The 23,156-nt window shown below is 39.2% G+C and overlaps 1 protein-coding gene across 2 annotated transcripts in view; it reads left to right on the forward strand.

The window, feature by feature from the left end:
* Nucleotides 1–23,156, forward strand: part of PPP4R4 (protein phosphatase 4 regulatory subunit 4) — a 107,546-nt gene that overhangs the window by 66,331 nt on the left and 18,059 nt on the right. For both annotated transcript variants that reach the window (XM_044436764.1, XM_044436763.1), the window contains exons 6-14: nucleotides 403–509; nucleotides 3,566–3,673; nucleotides 5,844–5,965; nucleotides 6,125–6,247; nucleotides 10,440–10,609; nucleotides 11,919–12,038; nucleotides 16,199–16,276; nucleotides 17,826–17,909; nucleotides 19,311–19,493. In XM_044436764.1, coding sequence (XP_044292699.1) covers nucleotides 403–509; nucleotides 3,566–3,673; nucleotides 5,844–5,965; nucleotides 6,125–6,247; nucleotides 10,440–10,609; nucleotides 11,919–12,038; nucleotides 16,199–16,276; nucleotides 17,826–17,909; nucleotides 19,311–19,493 — 1,095 coding nt within the window. The remainder of the gene's footprint in view (nucleotides 1–402; nucleotides 510–3,565; nucleotides 3,674–5,843; nucleotides 5,966–6,124; nucleotides 6,248–10,439; nucleotides 10,610–11,918; nucleotides 12,039–16,198; nucleotides 16,277–17,825; nucleotides 17,910–19,310; nucleotides 19,494–23,156) is intronic.

Here is a 23,156-nt window from a genome sequence, read left to right on the forward strand (position 1 = left end):
GTTCATCTCTTGAAAAGGGACGAGTAGTAATTTTGCAGCATAATCACTAATGTCCTTGGCCTGTGTTCTTTGTGTCCTTACAGAAGGAATTGGAGAGTGGCTCCTTTACCTTTACACCAATGTTAACTTGGTCTTCACTTCAGAATTTTCTCTAAGACTTTTGCAACTGCTTTGTAACAGGAGGCTATCCCACAGATTACATTTTTGTTTTTCTTATATGGAGGTCATTTCTTCGAAGGTGAAAGTGTGTATCCCATAATTGTTTCAAGTGCAGTCAGCTGCACATATGCTGACTGAGAAGCTGAAATATTAAGTTGTTCTTAATGCATATTTTATTGCATTGCTTCTCTTAACTAATCCTAGATTTGTTTTTTGAATTTCTTCTTTGTTTCCTTCATGCAGATTTTGAATCCTCTTGTGTCCAAGGCCCAGCTTTCCCAAACGCTTCAGTCTCGCTTGGTTAGTTGTAAAATCTTGGGGAAATTAGCTAACAAGTTTGAAGCTCATATGTGAGTAGCTTGTGTGTGTTTCAGATGTCCTAATGATGAAATGTTTACACTGGACTACAGGATGACTGGTTTTGTGCTGTGCTACATATATTGACAAGTTTGTATATTAGCGGGAGGCAAATGGTGTCTTCCCCTATATTTTGGCCTGCAGCTCCCCAGCCTTAGCCAGCACTGACACTGATGTGGGATAATAGGAACTGCAGGCTAAACTATCAATAGATCAACTTACCCATGCCTGTTCCACCCTAAAAAATGGTGGAATCCTATCCTGCACAGAGGTTATTTCAGGCTTCTCTGAGGTACTGGAATCTGTTTGCTGGCATTTGGATTTCAAAGGATCAAGAGTAATAATGTAAATACCACAACAAAAACATTTATAGATGTTCAGTCTGGATTCATGATGGTCTTGTTAGTTTCTTTCAAGTCTCAAAAGATGGAAGGTCTACCTATCTATTTCTTTTATCTCTTTACTCTGCACACCTTGGCAAAGCTCCATTTTACTCCTATACCAGGACATTGCCTCAGCTGATGGTATCTAGCAACTGCTTTTCTGTCTCCCCATAAAAGTTAGGTGAAGGCCTTGTATTGTCATGATTTTGTTCCAGCGTAAAATAAGTGCTATGCAAATAAAGTTGTTTTTACTTTACAGACAATTAACTCCATTTCTAAGTATTTATGTTGATATATTGTTATGTGATTTTGTTACACTCACAGTGCTCACTTGCCATCAAGTTTTACCATTTTATGTTGGTGCAAAGCAATAGATGTCATCCTGAGCATGGTGCAGCAGGACTTAGAATTACACTATATGACTGGAATTATAAAATCATCTCCTTCTTGGTCAGTGTAGGTATAGGGGGTGCTATAAGAATGAACCTACTTTCATTCACACCTCCCAGACTAAAGTACTGATCAAAGCATTCACTGGATGCTCAATATTCACTGGATTTTGCATTTTTCCAGTGACTGTAATTCTTGGTTCAAAAAACATTTCAAATACTCATTGTGAGATACTAGGCATTATCTATGTCACCTGCTGCACAAATAGAAGCCATGTGGATTCTATCCTGCAAGTGGTGCCTTTTGTTTCCTCAGTCAGGATTTAGTGCTTCCTCTAGAAGTGGAAATAAGTGAAAATGTCCATTTCTGGAACAGAGTCCGTGGGAAATTTACTGTACATAAGGATGTTACACTGATCTGTCCCAACCCAGAAAAAAAGAATTTCTGCTTATTTCAATTTCTTGAAGGAAACAGTGCTCACTTGGAAGTGCTGGGTGTCACTGGTAGAACAGAATCAGTTGTGGACGCTGCTTGTGTAATTGCACACTTAGCTATTGCCCTGAATTTGTTTAGAAATATGTATTTTGAAGGAAAACCCCAGTTTATGTGCAATCCTATGCATGTTCAGTCAGGAAAAAAGCCCATAGCATAGTTGGCTAGGCATGCTGGGAGTGGTAGGATGTTCTGTTTTTAAATATGCATGACATTGAACCCTTAGACATTTTATATTGTGAGATTGTAATATGTTGTGAAACAAAAGTGACTTTGACTGATGCATCCCGTGAGGTTAATATTTCCTATACTTTCTTCATCAGTAATCTTTCTCAATAAGTTTGGTTAAGAACATTGGACTGCATCTTAGGAAATTCAGTTCTAGTCCCTACTTGGCTATGACGCTCACTGGGTGGCTTTGGGCCTGTTACTCACTGACAGCCAAACCACCTTACTTTGTTATTGTAAAGTGGATTGAATGGGCAGGAGGAGAACCATCTTGGGTTCCTTGCAACAGATAAAAAGGCAGGATATTAATATGCCATATTGTAGTAACAACAAGAACAGCATAAGCCATGTTGTGTTAACATACGTAACCTTTAGCAGAATAGCAATCATTCTAACAGAAAGGATTCTCAGGAAAACATTCCCTACCACATTAGCAAATGCTGTTTGTATTGTGCTAGAGGTCATTTATACTAGTGCAGAAGTGTCAGATCAGAATATTGCCTTTAATCTTATTGATCGTTCAGGACAGATGCCTTTGTTTACTGAATCATAGGAAACTGACTTGGACAATACCAAAGAGTAGAGAATCAGGGGTGAGCAAAAACAACCTTCTCAAATTGACCATTTTCTTAATGGGTTTTGAAGAAGGCCTCTTTTTGTTGACTCTTTTGATGGGTACCCTGAAAAATAAGGGTAAAGTGCTCACCCATATTTGCATTGACAATATTGGTGTCAGTGCTGACCTCAGTTCTTCACTGTTCCATTTTTTCTTATTTTTGTGAGAGAGGCTAGAAACCATTCTCAGAATTATGACTGAACCTCATGATGATGCCAGACAAAATTAACTATGTGATGATATCATGAAGCTACAGCAGAGTGTGGGTGATGCTTTCTGTCCTCACACTGGCATACAAGAAGGGAGGGAATGGCACTGGGCCACCAGAACCATAAGCAGGGAACAACAGGAGTGGGGTTGCCTTGTGTAAAAAATTAAATTGTCCTCCTCCGAAGGTCTTTCATTTTTGAATCAAACAGTATTATTGCAGAACATTTGGCTTGTTTCTAGTATGTACCCTGACCTGTAGAAAGATTCTGAATGACTGACTGAATAATGAAAGAGATCAATCTGGTCAGAACAAATGCATCTTGAATTGATTTAACTCTGTTGAAAACTACTCATATACAAGTTGGCATAACATTTCCCCTTTCTTTTTGGCTTGAAAATGATGGTGACAAAGCAACTAAGGTTGTCTATTTGCATGGTAACATTTGTGTTTTCTGATGTTTTGTGATATTCAACTGAATTTCATAATTAAATATTATTTTAGATATGCTAGACAACCCAATGTGTTCCAAAAACTGACAGCCATTTTTGCATAACAGGTAAACCCTTGAATATTGCTTGTTACATGAAAAAATGAAAATATTTATAATGCCTGCACAGAAATACAGCATGAAGATCAAGATTTCAATATGACATACTTTGAATAGGATATGTCAACTGAATGGAGTGAGATTTTTCCTTCTACTAATGTATACAATTGTTGCCTTTCTAGCATTAAGAGAGAAATTCTTCCACTGGTAAAATCTCTCTGCCAGGATGTAGAATATGAAGTTCGTTCCTGTATGTGTCGGCAGCTGGAGCTCATAGCTCAAGGGATAGGGTGAGCACAATTTTTATAATTAATGCACAGTTTAAATAAGTTCAGGCAACTACTGACCCGGCATGTCATTGGCCCAACACGCATACTCTAGACTTGGTCTTTTCAGCAGGATATGAGGATGGTGCTCTGAGTGTGTGGGACTTTGACTCAGCCTGTTTTTTCATGGTTGTTGGATCACTGGCCTGCTGAGATTTAGACTGACAATGGCTTTTCCCCTCTGCCAGGGTAGGAGACATGGTCACCCCTGGAGGTTAATGGATTGAAATAGCTTCCAGAGGGGTCTGGGGGATTTTCTGGCTAATATGGCTGGCGCTGCTGTTGAAGCGCTGGTCACACTGTGGGGCACAGAAATGACCTAGGCTGTTGACATGACCTCTCCTAAGCACCTTCTTTGTTGTAAAGCTCATATGGCTCCATAGTATACCCTGGAGCTGAGACCAGTGGAACAACTTAAGGGATGACTTGAGTGCAGATGGAGGAAAACTCCCAAGGGGTGCAGTTGAAACCTGGTATGTACCTATCTTCAAGTCTGTTTGATCAGTTGGACTTAAAGTTACTAGCATAAGATCACTTAGTGAACTTCATGGCTGAGTGGCAATTTGAATCTGCATTTTTCCAGTCTTGGGCCAGACTTTTTCAGTAGTTCTAGAGTTTGTTCCAATATTGCTATGTTTTGATGTTGTAAATAACATATTTTCAAAGTAGTTGCAGATAACATTGGCTTTGGATGCATGACATGTATAAATATGAAGGAGCATAATTTTGGCATCTTTGAATGTACTTTACTTACCCATACAGATATACATAAATGGGGAACAGACGTGGTAATGTTTAGGTATCTTCAATGCATGTTACCTACAGAATGGCCAGACTGGATAAGAATTTATGGTTATTGAAGTTATAGGTCTTTTTTTCCTGGAATCAAACATTTATTTGAAAATGACTCAATAAATATGTTCTTTAAATTGAGCTGTGCATGTTTAATAATCTCACTGGTTTTGTTTTTAATATAGCTTGCTTCCATTTTGAACCTTGTTTCTCTTGCTTTTCTGTACATGTATGTGGAAAGTAAACATGCCTGTCCTCATGGCCATACACTCCCTCATTTCTCTACTTACCTGTCATTCATTGGCTTTTTTCCCTTTCTCTCTCCTTTTGAAGCTTAGGTTACTTTTTTTTTTTTTTTGCTTCCCAGTGATGCGGGGGCAGTTTTTCAGTTTTTAAAATTCCAAGAATTTTCTATTTCATAAGCACATTAGTAATAACGAATTGCTGCCAATTGCAAATAGAAGGTTAGGCAAATAGTTTCAGGTCATATATGAATGGTTGTTAGAATACCATGCATAGTTCTTTGGGTTGCTTGCATTTATTAGTGGGTCAGCTGTTTTCAGCACCTTCTTTTTTGCTAAGTGTAAATAATGTTACAGAAATATTAACTTGACTTGCACACAATGGAGGCATTTGGTGGTAAATTATGAGGTAAGTAATTAAATAGACATGGAGTTCCTTACCTGTGCAGGCTGAGTCATTCATTTCAATGGCAAAAGTTGCTCTTCATATATACGCCTTCATCCATGTGTGCTCCTCCCTCCCTTCCTCCCTCCCCACCCCCATGGAAATGAACAGGGGTTTCTTGGAAATGCAACAGCCCTCTGAGTTCAGTGGAGTGCACACAGGGTCCTGCATCAGGGTGTGAAGATGCAGCCCATAGAATGTTAAGGATGGGGCCTCATTGCAATAATTGAACTTGCTCCCATTTCTCTAGGACAAGTACACTGGATATTTCCTGACTTGCATTGTATCCATGGTACCTTGTTCCTATAAACAAGTAAAACATGGCCCTTCTTGTTTTGTTGCATCTGAATTGTCCCTTTCCAATATTAGTACTAGGGCCTGATCCAGAGGAAAGTGACCACAATTTAATCCCACTGAAATTAGTGGTACTTAAGTTGATTGTGACTGACTGGTCCCATAGATTTCAGTTGGACCAAAGTGTAACTAACTTCCTTTGGATCCTATGCATTATTTGTTTTTGTATGCCAATGCAGAGATGTATTTTTTCTCCTATAAGCACACATGTTAAGAGCAATGCAAGAGTCTTGAAGTCCCCAAAGCATTTCTGAACTGACATTTGTATTCTGCCACTCTAAATGTTCTGTTCTTTTTGTAGGACTGAGCTGACCAAAAATGTAGTGCTTCCTGAGCTGGTCGAATTAGCAAGAGATGAAGGCAGCAGTGTACGTCTTGCAGCTTTTGAGACCTTGGTTAATTTGTTGGAAATGTTTGATGCAGGTAAGATTGGAACTAAGTCCAATTGATTCTGCTTCTGCAGCTTTTCTCTGCACATGATTGGCGCAACTGTGTATGCTTTCAATATGTGAATCCTCATATTTTCTTTACGTGTCACAAAGGACAACACTGTTCATTTTTCTAATCTTTTTTGTTTTTCAGATGATAGAAGTCAAACTGTCCTCCCATTAGTGAAATCATTCTGTGAAAAATCCTTCAAAGCAGATGAATCTATTCTGGTTTCATTATCTTTCCATTTAGGGAAACTTTGTAATGGACTATATGGTATGACTGAAAGGTCCTTAAAACTTTATTTTAAGGGGTGCTGGGTTGTTTGTAATTGGGTTGGAATCTTTTAAACATTAGAATTGTAAGCATGCTGGCTTTCCACTGAAATAAAGGGACCTAACATCCAGCTAAATATGATCAGAGAAAAAATGTGTAATTAAGTGTCCAAATTTGCTGCTGCTGCTTTTCCTGAGAGAACAAATGAAATAATATTTATTTGAATGTATAGTTTATTTTTATCTGAAAAATTGAGGGTATATAACAGGGTTAATTATGATATATATGTTATTAAAACACATATAAAATTAAACAGCTAAAAACTAAAAGAATGGTTTAGAGTCTGAGTTGTTTCTGAATCCCTTTTTTTCTGAGAGCAAGTCAGAGAGAAAAAAAAACGGACATTTGTACAAGTGGTGCCTCATAGTTCTAATGACTTTAACTTCAAACAATCCAGAGTTCAAACTTTATTTATTTATTATTAAAAGCTTTTGTATGCTGTCCTTTATATAAATATCGCAGGACAGCTTACAGCAATTTAAAAACAATTTAAAACATCTAATAACATCATCCACAGTTTAAAACAGTGAGTTGAGATAACATTGCTCCGCAGTGCACACAATGCTTCTAAGTTCAAACTGTGAGCAAAGCGAAAAAATGCAATTGTACCAAAAATGTCATTGATTGTGTGCCCAAGTTGGGGAAAAAAATATTACTTCTTTCTTGCCACAATGGGGTATGTTCGAAGTGAGGGGGGCATTTTGAGGAGGATTAATATGTCCACTGGAGAAGGAAATGGCAACCCACTCCAGTATCTTTGCCATGAAAACCCCATGGACAGTACCAAAAGGCAAAAAGTTATGACGCCGGAAGATGAGCTCCTCAGGCTGGAAGGTGTCCAATAAGCTACTGGGGAAGAGCAGAGAGCTAGTACTAGTAGTGCCAGAAAGAATGAAGTGACTGGGTCAAAGACGAAAGAACATTCAGTTGTGGATATATCTGGTGGTGAAAGGAGACTCCGATGCTGTAAAGATCTATACTCCATAGGAACCTGGAATGTAAGATCCATGAATCAAGGCAAGCTGGACGTGGTCAAACAAGAGATGACAAGACTGAACATCGACATCTTAGGAATCAGTGAACTAAAATGGACAGGAATGGGTGAATTTAATTCAGATGACCATCAGGTATACTACTGCGGGCAAGAATCCCTCAGAAGAAATGGAGTAACCTTTATAGGCAATAAAAGAGTAGGAAAAGCAGTACTGGGATACAATCTTCAAAATGACAGAATGATCTCAATTCGAATCCAAGGAAAACCATTCAGCATCACAATAGTCCAAGTCTGTGCCGCAACCACTGGTGCTGAAGAGACTGAAGTTGACCAGTTCTGTGAAGGCCTACAACACCTTCTAGAATTAACTCCAAAAAATGATGTCCTTATCATCATGGGGGATTGGAATGCTAAACTAGGAAGCCAAAAGATAACCAGAATAACAGGCAAGTTTGGCCTTGGAATACAAAATGAAGCAGGGCACAGGCTGGTAGAATTTTGTCAAGAGAATACAATGGTCATAGCAAACACTCTTCCAGCAACCCAAGAGACAACTCTACACATGGACATCACCAGACGGTCAACACAGAAATCAGATTGGTTATGTGCTCTGCAGCCAAAGATGGAGAAGCAATATACAGTCAGTAAAAACTAGACCAGGAGCTGACTGTGGCTCAGATCATGAGCTTCTGGTTGCAAAATTTAGGCTTAAGTTGAAGAAAGTAGGGAAAAGCACTAGGCCACTCAGGTATGACCTAAATCATATCCTGATGAATATACAGTAGAGGTGACAAATAGATTTAAGGAATTAGATCTGATAGACAGAGTGCCTGAAGAACTATGGACGGAGGTTCGCAACATTGTACAAGAGGCAGCAACTAAAACCATCCCAAAGAAAAAGAAATGCAAGAAAGCAAAATGGCTGTCTGAGGAAGCTTTACAAATAGCTGAGGAAAGAAGGGAAGCAAAAGGCAAGGAAGAAAGAGAAAGATACAAACAACTGAATGCAGAATTCCAGAGAATAGCTAGAAGAGATAAGAATGCCTTCTTAAATGAACAGTGCCAAGAAATAGAAGAAAACAATAGAATAGGGAGGACCAGAGATCTCTTCAAGAAAATTGGAGATATGAAGGGAACATTTCATGCAAAGATGGGCATGATAAAGGACCAAAATGGCAGGGACCTAACAGAGGCAGAACAGATTAAGAATGGCAAGATTACACAGAGATGGCAAGATTACACAGAAGAACTATACAAGAAAGAGCTTAACGTCCCTGATAACCACGGTGGGGTGGTCACTGACCTCGAGCCAGACATCCTGGAATGTGAAGTCAAACGGGCCTTAGGAAGTCTGAGCAACAACAAAGCTAGAGGAGGTGACAGTATTCCAGTTGAGCTATTCAAAATCCTAAAAGACGATGCAGTAAAAGTGCTACACTCAATATGCCAGCAAATTTGGAAAACTCAACAGTGGCCACGAGATTGGAAAAGGTCAGTTTACATTCCGATCCCAAAGAAGGGCAATGCCAAAGAATGTTCAAACTACCGCACCACTGCACTCATTTCACATGCTAGCAAAGTGATGCTCAAAATCCTACAAGCTAGGCTCCAGCAGTATGTGGACCGAGAACTACCAGAAGTACAGGCAGTTTTTCGAAGAGGGAGAGGAACTAGAGATCAAATTGCCAACATACACTGGATCATGGAGAAAGCTAGGGAGTTCCAGAAAAACATCTACTTCTGCTTCATTGACTATGCTAAAGCCTTTGATTGTGTGGATCACAACAAACTGTGGCAAGTTCTTTAAGAGATGGGAGTACCAGACCATCTTCTTTATCTCTTGAAAAACCTATATGTGGGTCAAGAAGCAACAGTGAGAACTGGACATGGAACTACTGATTGGTTCAAAATTGGGAAAGGAGTAATTCACTTTCTATTATTTCTAATGGGGACAATTGATTCGGACTTCAAACAATTCAGAGTTCAAATGGTCTCCTGGAACAAATTAAGTTTGAAGTATGAGGCACCAACGTATTATTGTTTGGGAATTAAGAGAATTCTGAGGTCAGTTCCTTTCATGGTAGGATTTTACTAATTTCAAGCTTAAATGCAAACTATCTCCTCTGAGCTGGCCAAAGAGATTCCTGAACTGTATGTAAGGCTCAAATTGTTTTCAATCAAGAGTTAGTTACTTTTAAGTGGCTATTGAATCCATTTTATGGATTACCCAGGGTCTGGTCTGAGGTTTTTGCACTAAAATATAATTTGAAATACAAGTTGCATTCTCTAAATGGAGTCTTTTCACAGGATGAGGATCCAATATATCAAAATTCTTCCTGTCTTGAATGTGAATTCTGTCAGTATGTAAAATCCTTGCTGAAAACCTCATAAACTACAGTCAGGAGAGGTTGGCTATTAAGTTCTTAGCTCGAATGAACCAAGACTCCCCTGTATAATGTTCTTTCCTTGTGATATTTATAGTGTGTTAGCAGTTACCTGCTTCCAAAATGTTGCAGAAGAGCCCAAAATAGGAATTAATGACCACTTTCCAGAGAAATATGGAGCTATAGTCACGTGGAATTGTAATTATAATTAACTGTGTCTTAGAAATGTTGAAGTCCCTGTTTCTAATGTGATGTGAAGGACTGAGCTCTGTGGACAGAAAAAAAGTACCACTGCAAGTGAGCAAGCTTTCTGTACATTTGGAAGTGTTTATTTTGTGTCCCTTTTATTAGCAAATACTATATGTCCCAAATGCAGAGATAAGAATATTATTGCCATGGGTAAACATTTGGTTTCTTCAACTATTTACTGCGTCTTCATGCTGATGCAGAAAGTTTTCTACAGGAGAGTCATCACATACAAATGATTGAGGGAGTTGAACTGTGCTTTCTGAAGAAAAGCTCAGTTGATTCATGTTATGCAGTATATTAACCTCAGAGCAACCGTGTGTGGTATTCTGTTCAGAGTGATTTGCCCAATATGACTCAGTGATCTTTGAAGCAGAGCAGAGATTTAAATCTAAATCTCAAGAGTCCTGAATTGAACACGATTCACTATTCAGGTTCTCGTGACAGTCTATTACCACACCATTATGTGAACATAAAATATTGAACTAGTATTTTATGTGTTTTGAAGGAATTTTTACACCAGAGCAGCATTTGCGATTCTTGGAATTCTATAAGAAGCTTTGCACGCTTGGATTAGAACAGGAAAATGGGCATAATGACAACCAGGTACAACTCCAAACACTAGAACAGGAAAAGAAGTACATTTCAGTGAGGAAGAATTGTGCATACAATTTGCCAGTAAGTGAACTGCTGTTTTACTTAAGTATTTATGATTGTGTATAATATAATTTATAAAACTACTATTGGTTTTAAAGAGGCAGTATATCCATGCAGCATACTTTTTCTAAACCAGAAATAGAATCATGAGGCTAAATGGGTTGTATCCCTTACATTCATGATGGCTGTGGCAGAGGGTGAGTTTGAAAAGAGGAGCAGGAGCTGTTGCTTGCCTGGTATGTGCCCACTGCTATCACTCTGTATCCTACTATTGCAAGTAGTACATTACATGGAAACATGAGCTTTCCCAGCTGTAGTGTGCCTGTTGTTGACTAACTTTCTGCCAGTGACTTGGCATGTGCCAACTCTGGCATGATTTTTGGTGCCAGATAAATACCTGGCCTTTTCACTCAGGTTTTTCAGTCTCAGTGTCCGTCTCTGGTTTGACTTACCTTGTAGAATTTATACTAGCTTGCTGATTCATGACTGTATGGTAAAATATTTGCATTGATTATACCCTGCCCTGAGATCTTCTTTTATACACTGGGTTATAACTGTTGCCATTGATTATTAAATAACTTGGTGACCATTGTTCCTTGTTCCAGATTATTTGATGTACTTCTGCCTGTTACCATCTGAAAACAAATGTGAAAAAGAATACCTTCCTTGAGAAAGCTACTAGGATACAAATTATGTTCTCATAATAGCACAGAACTTCCATAAGTGGAGGCAGCAGCTATAATTCTTGGTGTAATTTGGTTGTGTTGGGTGGATTTCTGGAGTTGCTCAATTACTAATACAACTTTATAATCATCATTGGTTATAGCAATGTTTAGAAAATAAGAAGAGCCCTGCTGAACAGACCAAGAATCTATCTGATCCAGTATTCTCTTTTCCCAACGTAGCCTACCAAATGCCTTTGGGAACCCCACAGACTGGTGGAAAGGCAATGCCCTTCTGACACTTTTGCTCTCCATATTGCCTCTGAACATGGAGGTTTATGGATCCCATGAATTACTTACAAAGCATGTAAAGACAGACCTGTTCTGTCTGTCCTCAGTCTGCTGAGAATCAGTTTTATTGGTTGATGCCAAACACTGGTCTTCTGAGAGGAAGTAATATATTTTCTTTGTACTACACATATTGTTATAAACCTCCAAAGAAGTGTTCTTCCTTGTGCCAGAGTAAAATGGCCCTTGCTTGAGTAGGGGTTCTCACACATGCTAACAACTTTTTTGATGCTCCAGTTGCAGTGTTGGAACTCCACTGGTATAACACAAAATTAATATGTACTAATTTCATTAAATACTGGTCCACTGTCTGTTCCTAGGCCATGATGATGTTTGTGGATCCAAAAAACTTCAACTTGGAGCTGTACTCTACATTCTTCTGTCTCTGCCATGACCCGGAAGTGCCAGTCAGACATACTATGGCTATTGGCTTCTATGAAGTAAGTCAAGCAATTGCACACAGCTTGGAGAAACACTGTTTAGCTTGATTTTAGGAGATGTTCTATGTAGAGAATCTAATTTGTGTAATGCCTTTGAGACATTTGTAACCTATTTCAAAGAGCTGTATTGTTGTTTCTTGCAGTAATGAGGCAAAGCCAAAGTTTAATCTTGCCTCACAAATGTGCATCCAGAGTAAGGTAGATATTAAGGTCTGCTCAGATATGTATCCTGTCTAAATCAAATATCGCATTAACTGCATGATTATAATCAAGTCTACTTAAGGGTGCTGCTAACCATACAATCCTAAGTAGCAAATCCTGTTGATCTCAGTGGAGGCTCCTCCCTATTAAGTGTGTTTAGGATTGCAGCCTAAGTAGTTCCTGTACTATTTCTTAGTTAAATGGCTACAATCTAACACATTAAGTGAAATCGGGCTTGGCTATGCTTAACTATATACTAGATCAAATGTTGTGATGCTAACATACTTTATACTTAATATTTTTTTCCAGTAATCTTCCATTAAAATCAATTCCCCGTTGCCCTTTTTTAAAATCAAAAATGACCCTGGGCACAATCTAGAGTATTTAAGTTTCTGCTAAATGCTGTCACTGAAGCTGGTGTGAATTATAAGCAGTTGGCTTTGGCTGCAGTGTTAGTAGTTTTTGGGCTGATTCACACCTCTGCTTTGGGGCTTGGCTTATCTTATATGTACAAGGCCTTTTTGAATTATGAATAAATAAAGTACAAGGGGCCCTGAGCAGTTCACTGTCAGCATGAGTTGTGTTATCAGCACTCCAGATTTTTCTCCTACAGCTATTGTGCTTTTGGCAAACTGCTTAGACTTCATACAGTGAAAATAGTTTATCACTTGAAAAGGTCTTCATAAGCTTGAAAATAAGAATTTAAGTGTTCAAGAATTCAAACTGAAGGAAGTTTGAGTTGACAGATAATAGAAGGCAATAGCTGAGTTATAACTGAATAGATACAATATGATAGATATTTTACTTTAGAAGCAAAATTAATTTGGATCAAAAGGAAGTTCTATTTCCATGTCATCAAATAGAAGAAAATAGCATTTTGGGGGGAAAAGAAGCCAAATCAAGGGGAAAGGAAGTTAGACACAGGTGTGAGTGAAGGAATAATTGGCACTACTTTTGCTTGACAGATGAAGGACAGCAGGACCTGTCATTTTAATTAGCCATTGCTTTATAATAATTTTAAGTCCTCATCTGAATCACTTTTGCTATGAATGAAAACCTATCTATTAGATGTTTAAAATGAAGTCTTCAGTAACCTTTACTATGGTATATACTAAAGTAGCAATTAATAATCTACATATTTCTGTTATTGGAGGTATTTTAAATGGAATGTTTCATGCGGAGAACTAATTCCTCTTCCATTTTTGATAATAAATAACCATGTCTCTTATGGAATTTGTTTCCTTGAAATAGCTAGAAAAATAATGACACCATTTAAAAAGAAAATTACAGCTAGTCAACTCATTCATTTTATATTTAATGTTAATCTTAAATATTAAGGCAGGGGCCCTCAAACTTTTTCAACAGGGGGCCAGTTGCCTGGGGCCAGCGGTGGGCGCGGGCCACCAAGGCTGTGCTGGCGGGGGGGGGGGGGGGGGGGGCGCAGGCTGGTGTGGAGGCGGGGTGCCTGTGCACGCGCATGCACTCGAGGTGAGGCGGGGACGGGGAGCGTGGGGCAAGGGGCCGGCTTGCTCAGGAGGGGATCGTTTTCTCCAGGTGAGTCCAAAATGACCTCCCCGTGAGCAAGCTGCTGCCAGGCGCACGCATGGCGAGGCGTCGGTTTGCTCACGAGGAGATCATTTTCTCCAATCGAGTCCAAAACGGTCTTCTTGTGAGCAAGCTGCTGCCAGGCGCTCACTTGCTCATGAGGAGATCGTTTTCTCCGAGTGAGTCTAAAACAACCTCCTCGTGAGCAAGCTGTGCATGCCCTTGCGTGCGCCGAGTGAGTGCAAAACCTGTGGGGCGGGCCAGTTAAAAGGGCATGGCGGGCCGGACCCACGGGCCTTAGCTTGAGGACCCATGTATTAAGGGCTCTACTCAGTGTGATGCTACCACTCACACTATTGAAGTTACATGAGCACGAACTATCGCTAGTGCAACACCAAGGACTTGCTGGCATGAAGGTTTCTCTGTAAAATCCACCATGGCAGCAGATGCTATTGGCATTGCCCTAGAGATGATCTTGTATCATCTTACTTACTGCCCTGAGAATGTACTCCTTGATGTTAAAACTAAGGTAGGATTCTACAAATCAAGTCTACCACATCTGAGAGTGCCCCCCATTAATAGTTAGCATGAAATCATTGAGAAATAATAGGTAAATATTAATAATGAATAGTGTATAAAATAAAATAGTGCACATGCATGCATATTTGCAAATTTTGCTAATGGCAAATTTGTGTGCATTGTGAATTAAGTTTTCTTTTTCTTTCTTTTTTTTTGTTTTGTTTTGTTTAGGTATTTCCAAGTCAGTTTTCAATTTGAAAAACTAACTGGGTAACAAAATCAATACAAAGAAATTAAACAATGATACTTAAAGCAAGAAAAAAAAAATAAAACAGATTAAAACTGGGACAGACTAAAACCCACATTTAATAAACAGTGAAATAAACCCATTCAATAGAAAACTTTTTGTTGAAAAAACAGAAAAGCTTGGCTAAATAAGAAAAATCTTGACCTTGGACCAGAAACTTGGAAGGTGCTATTCTGTAAGTGGGATACTTCCACTGAAATGACTTCTTCCCAGTTATCACCTGTCATGCCTCCGAATGAGATATTTCCTGAGTAGTTCTCAGTGGCTGTTCCAAATATAGGACATTGCAGTTCTCCAATTTAATGAGGAGGGTGTGCAGCTAGCACATCTAACTTTAGTGGTTGAAAGGGGCCTTTGTGCCACAGATACTACCTGTTAATTCAAAGGCTGGACATAACAGTACATTCAAAATGCAAATCTTATCTTTAAGGGATGGGATAGTGCAATCCCATCTGGACAAATTTGAATGCTAGACATCGTTGGTCACTATAACTACAGGACATGTATCTTACCTGGACTGAGTTGCAATTTGTTAGCCTTCATCCACTTTGTTAGTGACTTAAGGCACCTTAGAATTTTCACTACCTTACCTGAAATAGAAAAAGGAATCTAGAGTTAGGTGCCATTAGCGAATAAATAAAATAATGGTCATTTCAAGTGTCTCCCATAAGCTTTATTTAGATGCTAAATAGCTTGGGGATACGATGGATTCTTGTGGAACCCTATAGCCAAGTTCCCATGGGGCGGGTTAACTATACCCCAGTGCTGTCTTTTTGAAATAATCTACCAGGAAGGAACAGAACCACTAATGATACTCCTTGTACCCAGCCCAGATAGAGAATCCATAAGGATAACCATAGAGGATAATGCTGAGAGATCTAGGAGAATTAGTGGACCCTCATTCTTACTATTCTTCTCATGGTATAGGGTGTTCAACAGAGTGACTGAGTAGTGTCAGTTCTAAACTTAGATCTGAAATCAGATTGAAATGGATTGCAATTATGTGTATCATCCAGGAGCTCTGGAGTTGGACAGGTACCAGCTGCTCAAGTCGTTTTGCCCAATAGAAGATGTGTGACTAGTTGATAGTATAATCATCAAAGCCCAAGGAACATTCTTTGGAAGCATGTGTACAGTTGCATCTTTCAAGCCTACCAGGACCATTCCCTCCCTTAGCAAAGCATGAATTACCTCCTGGATGCTGCCTTCACTGTGGAGTAATATTTAGTATTTCTAATTAACCAAGTGATTCAAGCTAATAGGAATTACACGGGAGAAAAATGTAAAATGTCAGGAAGATATTTCAAAGGAGATTTGGAGTATAAAAACTAGCACACTGCTATGTTAGTAACCAAGAGCACAATTTCAAGTTTGCAGGTGCCAGAATGTTCTTTTTCTCTGTTTCTTACAACATGATGCTATATACAAGAAGCAGGAAAGGAGCATTACTTCAACACCGTTGAAACCTGGTTCTTGGGATTAGAGATCTAAACTGGTTTCCTTGTGGCTATTCAAGCCTTGTTGAAATATAAACACAACCAGATTAAAGGGTTTAATGTCTGTGTTTTGCTGGTTCTTTACTTTACAGGTTGCTAAGCTTTTAAATACCGATGTGTATGTAATACATAAAGAACTGGTAGCCCTGTTACAAGATGAGTCACTAGAGGTAATAATGGATTTATTGCTTATGTTAAGATCCTGTACAATTATCTTAATTGATAGTATAACCAGACGAAGTAAGAAATGTTTAATGGGATGAATCATTTCTATTTGTTTCATGGTGTAGTCATAAAAAACATGGTAGGTGTTGAGTATAGATTTATCTAGAAAGGATGACTGAAGACTTTTTGTTTAACCTCATATGATACCTTCCCAAGAGGCTGAAAATGTGAAGCTAAATGAATTAGCATATGGTAGACGCAACAGTGTTAGAGAAGCTGCACTCCAAGAGGCATAAATAGTGGATTGACATCAAACTGGAGTGGGGTCACTCTTGCGTTCATTGACTTTCAATGCCTTTGCTGATAAATTGGTGTTGAAGACACAAAGCAAAGAGGGATTGCTAGTATGTTGTAGGACAAGCAAAGAAATCATGTTTAAAACTCATCATGTAGTATCTCTCGGCTTTGCAGTAATAAGATCTTATTCGGAGTGTTCAGTTTTGTCACAGAAATTATTTTGGTAGTTCAGAGTAGATGAAATGATTCTGTACATGGCAAGGTATAAGAGGAAAAGCCTGAAGGGATTGGGCATGGTTAATCTAGAAAAGAGATGATAAAGGAAGCATGCTGATGGCTTCCCACTGTTTTAAAAGATGTTGGAAAGAAGAGAAGTCATAGTGTTTGGTGCTATCATATTCCCTCTTCATCTTTTCTTCCCCAAGGAAAATCACAGAATTAGAAGGAGGAAGATTTCATTTCATTGATTAGATTTGTATCCTGCTCACAAGCCAAAGTTTTCTGGGCAGTTTATGAAGTTGAAGGGCTTAAAAATAAAATATTATAAATAACAAAAACTGCTTACAAACTCATGTCATGCACACACGTACACACAAACCCTTTGTTGAGTTCCGTGTTCAAAAATCTTAATGCAGTAACTGAAGAGAAGTAGTCATTTTGTGTCATTAATGAATAATCTTCCTTTGAGTTTTATCCAGAAAAGATAGATAGGAATCATTGTTGGATAAGGCATCCTGCAGAACTGGTGAGGTGGCTCACTACCTGGAACTGCTGCAGAGCAATTTATGAAGGAGGGGGATTTCTACTACTTGTAAGAAGTATGAGATAACTCTGTGCATGTAAGAAGCATTTGCTAAATGGAAAGGCAGCTTTGTTGATGTCAGCAATGTGCACCAAAATCAACTTTGGTGCACAGTATCAGGAACTTATCAGTGATTTGCATGTCACTAATTGTAACTCCTCCTCCATCTCTTGGCACTTAAAGGAAAGGGTAGGAATTCCCCACCCTCCTGAGTGTAGTGGGTGACAGTTTCAAGCAGCAGATTCCTTTACTGGACATCATTCATCTTGTCTTTTAGAAAGGCATTAGATCAAGGTTAAATCATGTTATAGAGAAGTCTAAATGAAAGAATGCAGAGCTTATATGTAAAGATCAACACTGTTTATTAATGATATACTTTTGTTTGTCACATTGATATAAGGAGGCTCTTGGAATGGGTACTGGATATGTGACTGATCCATCATTTCTTTAACTAGGTATTAGATGCATTAATTGGTCACCTTCCTGAAATCCTTGAACTGTTGTCTACTGGAGGAGAAAACAATGGCTCAGAGAGCAAGGTAAGGCAGTTGAACATGGTCACAGAATCCTATCATGAGTGGCAAAAATGCCTGCTAACCACACTCCCACTTATCTGATCTTTCTGACTGTCAGCACCTAGTGCCTTTTAGTGCAAATATATTAAATAGGATTATTTCCAGTGCTCAGGAGTCTTGGAAAAAATACCAAACTGACACCATATGAACTATGTTAGAGATGACAAGAAAATAAGAATTTGGTTGACATCCAAATAGTTCCAAGTGAATGCCTAAGGCTCTTGTGCACAAACAGGAGAGTTCTTGGTTTCTCATTTTGCCTGCAGTATCTTGCTCAACTCAAAGTGTGGGGGTTAACCTTTAAAGTCCTAAATAGTTTAACACCAGGTTATCTCAAGGAAGCTTTTCACCTATGCAATCTAGGATTGTCACAGTCCTCTTGGGAGCTGGCTCTTTATTGTTGGTCAGACCTCTTCCTGTAGCTTCCCTGGCTTAGGAAGTGAGCTGAGCTGAGAACAAGTCTGCAAACAGTCATGGAACTCCAACAGTGTGAACAACAGCCTTCTTCTACAGCATGTGCAGCACAAACAAAGTCTGTAAATCATTTGTGTGGACGCTCAATTCCTGATGGGCATCTGTGTGAACACTCAGTGCCAAGTTGGACTCAAGGCAGGCTGGAGTCCAGGAAGCAAGCTGCGAGAGTCCAACAGATGCCCATTCCCAAAGTGGATCTTTACCTAATACAATCCAACTGGATGTTAACATCAGCCTCTGACTCCAATGATACGATCAATTAGGTTGGTGAGCAGTGTCTTCTCAGTGGTGACCCTCCAATGATGAAGCCCTCTCTCAACTGAACTATGTATGGTATTTATAGTTTGGACCTTTAAAAATTGTTATCTGTTCCAGGGTTCCTCTTCATCTATGTATTTTTACTGCTGTTATTTTGGGGCTCTGAACTGCCTTAATGTATCTTATGAAAATGTGTGTAGCATAGCTGAGGCTTATGTTTCTAGGCCTCTACTGTATAACTATTATATTATGATTTGATGAGTAATCGGCAGTATCCAATGCTGTCTAAGCCACAGCAGGACCCACCACTTGTGCCAAAGGAATTTAGTTTGGGATAGGAAGTGGGAATACTCTCTTCTGGAATAGGGCAGGTTAGCAGAGCTTACATAATAGAGCTCCAGCAACTTTTCTCAGTCTAGTTTCTCAGCTTCTTTTTGTTTTGGAGCTTGCTTTCTGAACTGCTAGATTCCCATTGTTTACGTGGGATTGGCAAGAGCACAGCTGAACTACTGAATGCTACCCAATGTGTCTTCATGTACTTTATTTTATGACAGCATTGTGTGAGGGACAACTCCTAAAAGGCAGCTTAAAAGTATCTTAAATTAATCAAACATGGTGTTGCTTCTTCTTTAGTTACTGAACTTCCCAGAGTTGATTCCGGCATTAACAAGAGCAGAACAGAGAGCAGCCACCTCTTTAAAATGGAGGACTCATGAGAAGCTACTACAAAAATATGCCTGTCTGCCTCATGTCATTTCAAGTGATCAGATTTATTACCGCTTTTTGCACAGAATGTTGACAATCATTATGACAAATGTGAGTTACCATTGATCCTTCTCTTTCACACACTTACTGTTTTGTATGTCTTTCTCAAGTATCAGAGGCTGTATTATACATTGCCATTCTGTCCGGGATACCCATGGAATTGTAAGCATGTGTCTTGGCTATACCGCTTCAGCATGTAAGGCAGGTTCATGATTCAGTATTCCTCCTTACCTGCCAACAATATATGTCTTCGTGTACATCCAGGGAAGTTAGGCTCGAATACTTTCCTTTACTGTCCCTATTTATATACACAGGCAGTGCTTTGTACAGAGGAACATTCAATTATCTAAGTTGCTATCTGCTTTCGAAAGTGTCACTCCTCAGATGCAGGTTCTTTATCTCAATGCGACCTGCTTGCAGTTGCATTGGTTGTGGAAGAAAAGTAGTATAATGGCTCTTTGTTGAATTGCTTGTACTCAACTAAATCTGCTGAGAGAGGCTGCTAGTTCAGGATCTGTATTCTTCAAATATGGTAACAATTAAAATGATGAGGTGGGAGAGACCATAATTCAATCCAGGCAAGGCAGAGGTTCTGTGGTTTGGGAAGGCAGGTAATTTGGATAGTGGTGTAGAACTGATCATGGATGGACTCCCCCCTCCCCCCTCCCATTGAAGAATCAAGTGCATAGCCTGGGGTGGAGGTTCTGGGATGCTTCTGGACTGCTGTCTGGAGAAGCCCAGGTGCTGGCAGTGGTCAGGAATTGTTTTTATCAATGTTGGCTCGGTTGCCAGTTGTGACCCTCTTTAGAACAGCCAGATCTGGTCTTAGCTATTCACATACTAGTCACTGTTGCACTACATAATTTCCATGTGCTTTAAATGGGGCAGCCCCTAAAAAGCATTCAGAAGCTTCAGCTAGTGCAACAGGTAGCCACATGGATGCCAGTGGGACCAGGATACAACTATTACATTGATTTTGAATTCACTTTCTTGCACCTATACATCCACTTAGAACCCAATCAAAGAACTATTATTAACATCCAGTGTTTTATATGTTTGAATATATGGCTCTGCCCTCATGCTGAGATATGTTTCAGAGCCCCAGCTTGAATGATCCATTAAGTTATGAGTCACAGGGCCTTCTCTGTGGTGGCTTCTGAACTTTGGAATTGCATCTCAGTGGGCTTGTAGCTTTCCTCCACTTTTCAGTTGCTTAATCAAGCAACTGCAAGCAGCTGCTATGGTAAAGAACACCTGTCTTTTTCATTATTTATTATATGTCTCTATCATCCATGTATGGACAGTTTACATGACAGCAGTATAACCATAAGTTTCGATAACAGAGTAAAATGTAATATAAACTGTACATTTAAAATGGAGTAAAACCCAGGTAGTTACCAAGGTGAAAGCCAGCAGCAGTGCAAAGTTCTAAAAAAATGCACTAGCACAATTTTTAGGGTTGAAGTACTAAAAAGCTTGGCAATATAATAAGGTCTTCATCGGCTGCTGAAAATGTAGGTGTCAGGCAAGCATCTCTGGGGAGGTTCTTCCATGAGGTGCCACCTTTGGAAAGGCAGGGCTCTCAGGGAAAGGTTGCTGAGGATCAGGCAGGTAAATTTATTTATTTATTTATTTATTTGGAATTTTTGTATGCCGTCGCATTTGCATAAGTCTCAGGACGGCTTCCAACATCATAAATAAATCCATATAAAATACATACATATAAATATAAAATCTGGAAACATCCTGGCTCAATATTATAGAACCAATAAATAAAATCAATAATTATTAAAATATCATTTGAATAAAAAGGTCTTGGCCTGGCACCAAAAAAACAAATAACAACGACGCCAGGCGGACCTCTCTGGGGAGCGCATTCCATAAGTGGGGCGCCACTGCAGAGAAAGCCCTCCTCCGGGTACTCACCCTCCTAATACCTTTCACAGAGGGTTCCCGGAGAAGGGCCTCTGCTGCCAATCTCAAGGAGTGGGAGGGCAAATATGGCCGCAGGTGTTCCTTTAGATATCCAGGTCCCAAGCCTAAATACAGAAAGCTGTGACCCTTCAACTTCTTTCTTCAGGTAGTACAGTATCATGTCGTATGTTTATCATGTACATTGCTTAGGGAGGGCATGACCCTATATAGTTGTGCATAAGTCAGTAAAATGAAACAAAACAATAATTAATGAAAGTGATTGAGTCAGGTCATATTGAAGTTCTCCTATAGACCATTCTGGACATTGGTTAGTTTCTTCCTCTGGCTGGCATCCAGTAGCAATGATCATCTCCAGTGGGAGGAGCTACTCTTCAGACCAGCCTTGCCTAGTGTTGGAGCAAAAGGATCTGGATTGCGCTCTATGGTGCTTTTGAGCCAGTTATATCTCTATAAAAATTAGTTTTGTTAGATTTCCTTTTGGAATTTTCCCTCTTGATAATTTGCAGTTTGGGAAGGGAAAGGGAAACATCTCATAGGGTATCCTCAGGTATAAAAAAACACGGCCAAAATCTTTCAGAGACTTACTACATAATTGCCAGCATTCCCTCCTTAATGGGAATAAATCCCATTGATTTATTTTAAACAAGTGACTGATTCTTTAAATGTAGGAGAGAATATGGAAAAAGAGAATAGTTTCCTATAGAAAAAGGCATTAGACAAGGGTATATTTTATCTTCCCTTCTATTCATTTTGTATGGCAATCACATCATATGGAAAGATGAATTAGGAAGGAGGAGTGAATTTGGGGGAAAATCTATCAAAATTGAAGTTATGGATATGATACTATATTAATGACAGAAAGCAGCAATGAACTGAAATGACTTCTGGTAAAAGTGAAAGAAAAAAGAGCAAAAACAGAACTGCAGTTGAATAGTAAGAAAACAAAAATCATTGCTACAAAGGAGTTATACAACTGTACTGTCGAAAATGAAGGAATTGAAATTGTGAAAGATTTTGCATATCTTGGCTCAATTATGAATTCAAAGGGAGACTGCAGCCAAGAAATTAGAAGACTGAGACTGGGAAATGCAGCACTGAAGAACCTAGTAGAAAAGTTCATCAAGTACAAGGATGTTTCATGGGAGACCAAAGCCAAGATCATCCACACTGTTGTATTCCTGATCACAGTATATGGGTGTGAAAGCTGGACAGTGAAGCAAGATGAGAGGAAAAAAAGGATGCTTTGAAACATAGTGGTGGAGGAGACCTTTATGAATACCCTGGACTGACAGAAAGATGAACAAATGGGTCCCAGATCAATTCAATCCAGAACTTTCCCTGGAAGCAAAAATGATGAAACTGAAGTTGTTATACTTCAGGCATACCATGAAAAGGCAATAATGCTAGGCAAATTTGAGGGCAGAAGATGAAGAGGAAGTCCAAATATGAGACCTTACAGGATTTTACAAATGAAATCCTGTAAGCTATGACTTTGAGCTTACAAGATCTGAACAAGGTTGTCAGATATAGGACATTTTGCAAGGCATTTGGTCACCATAAGACAGAGATGACTTGACAGCACATAACAATATATTATTCAGTATGAGAGATTAGACGAAGTCTTAGAGGAGGAGGATCTCTGGATGCAAGATGCAGGATGGTTGTAATGTATAGCAGTCACCTTCCCCCACCCTGCTCCTCCTCTTTCAAGGTGGGAGGGAATAGCTGAATTCGTATACGTGTGAGAAGATGGGAGATTGGGCTTAGCAGTCTTCTGTG

Source organism: Varanus komodoensis, unplaced genomic scaffold (genome assembly GCF_004798865.1).
Source record: "Varanus komodoensis strain SLA01 unplaced genomic scaffold, ASM479886v1 scaffold3, whole genome shotgun sequence".
In the NCBI taxonomy this organism is placed as follows: Eukaryota; Metazoa; Chordata; class Lepidosauria; order Squamata; family Varanidae; genus Varanus; species Varanus komodoensis.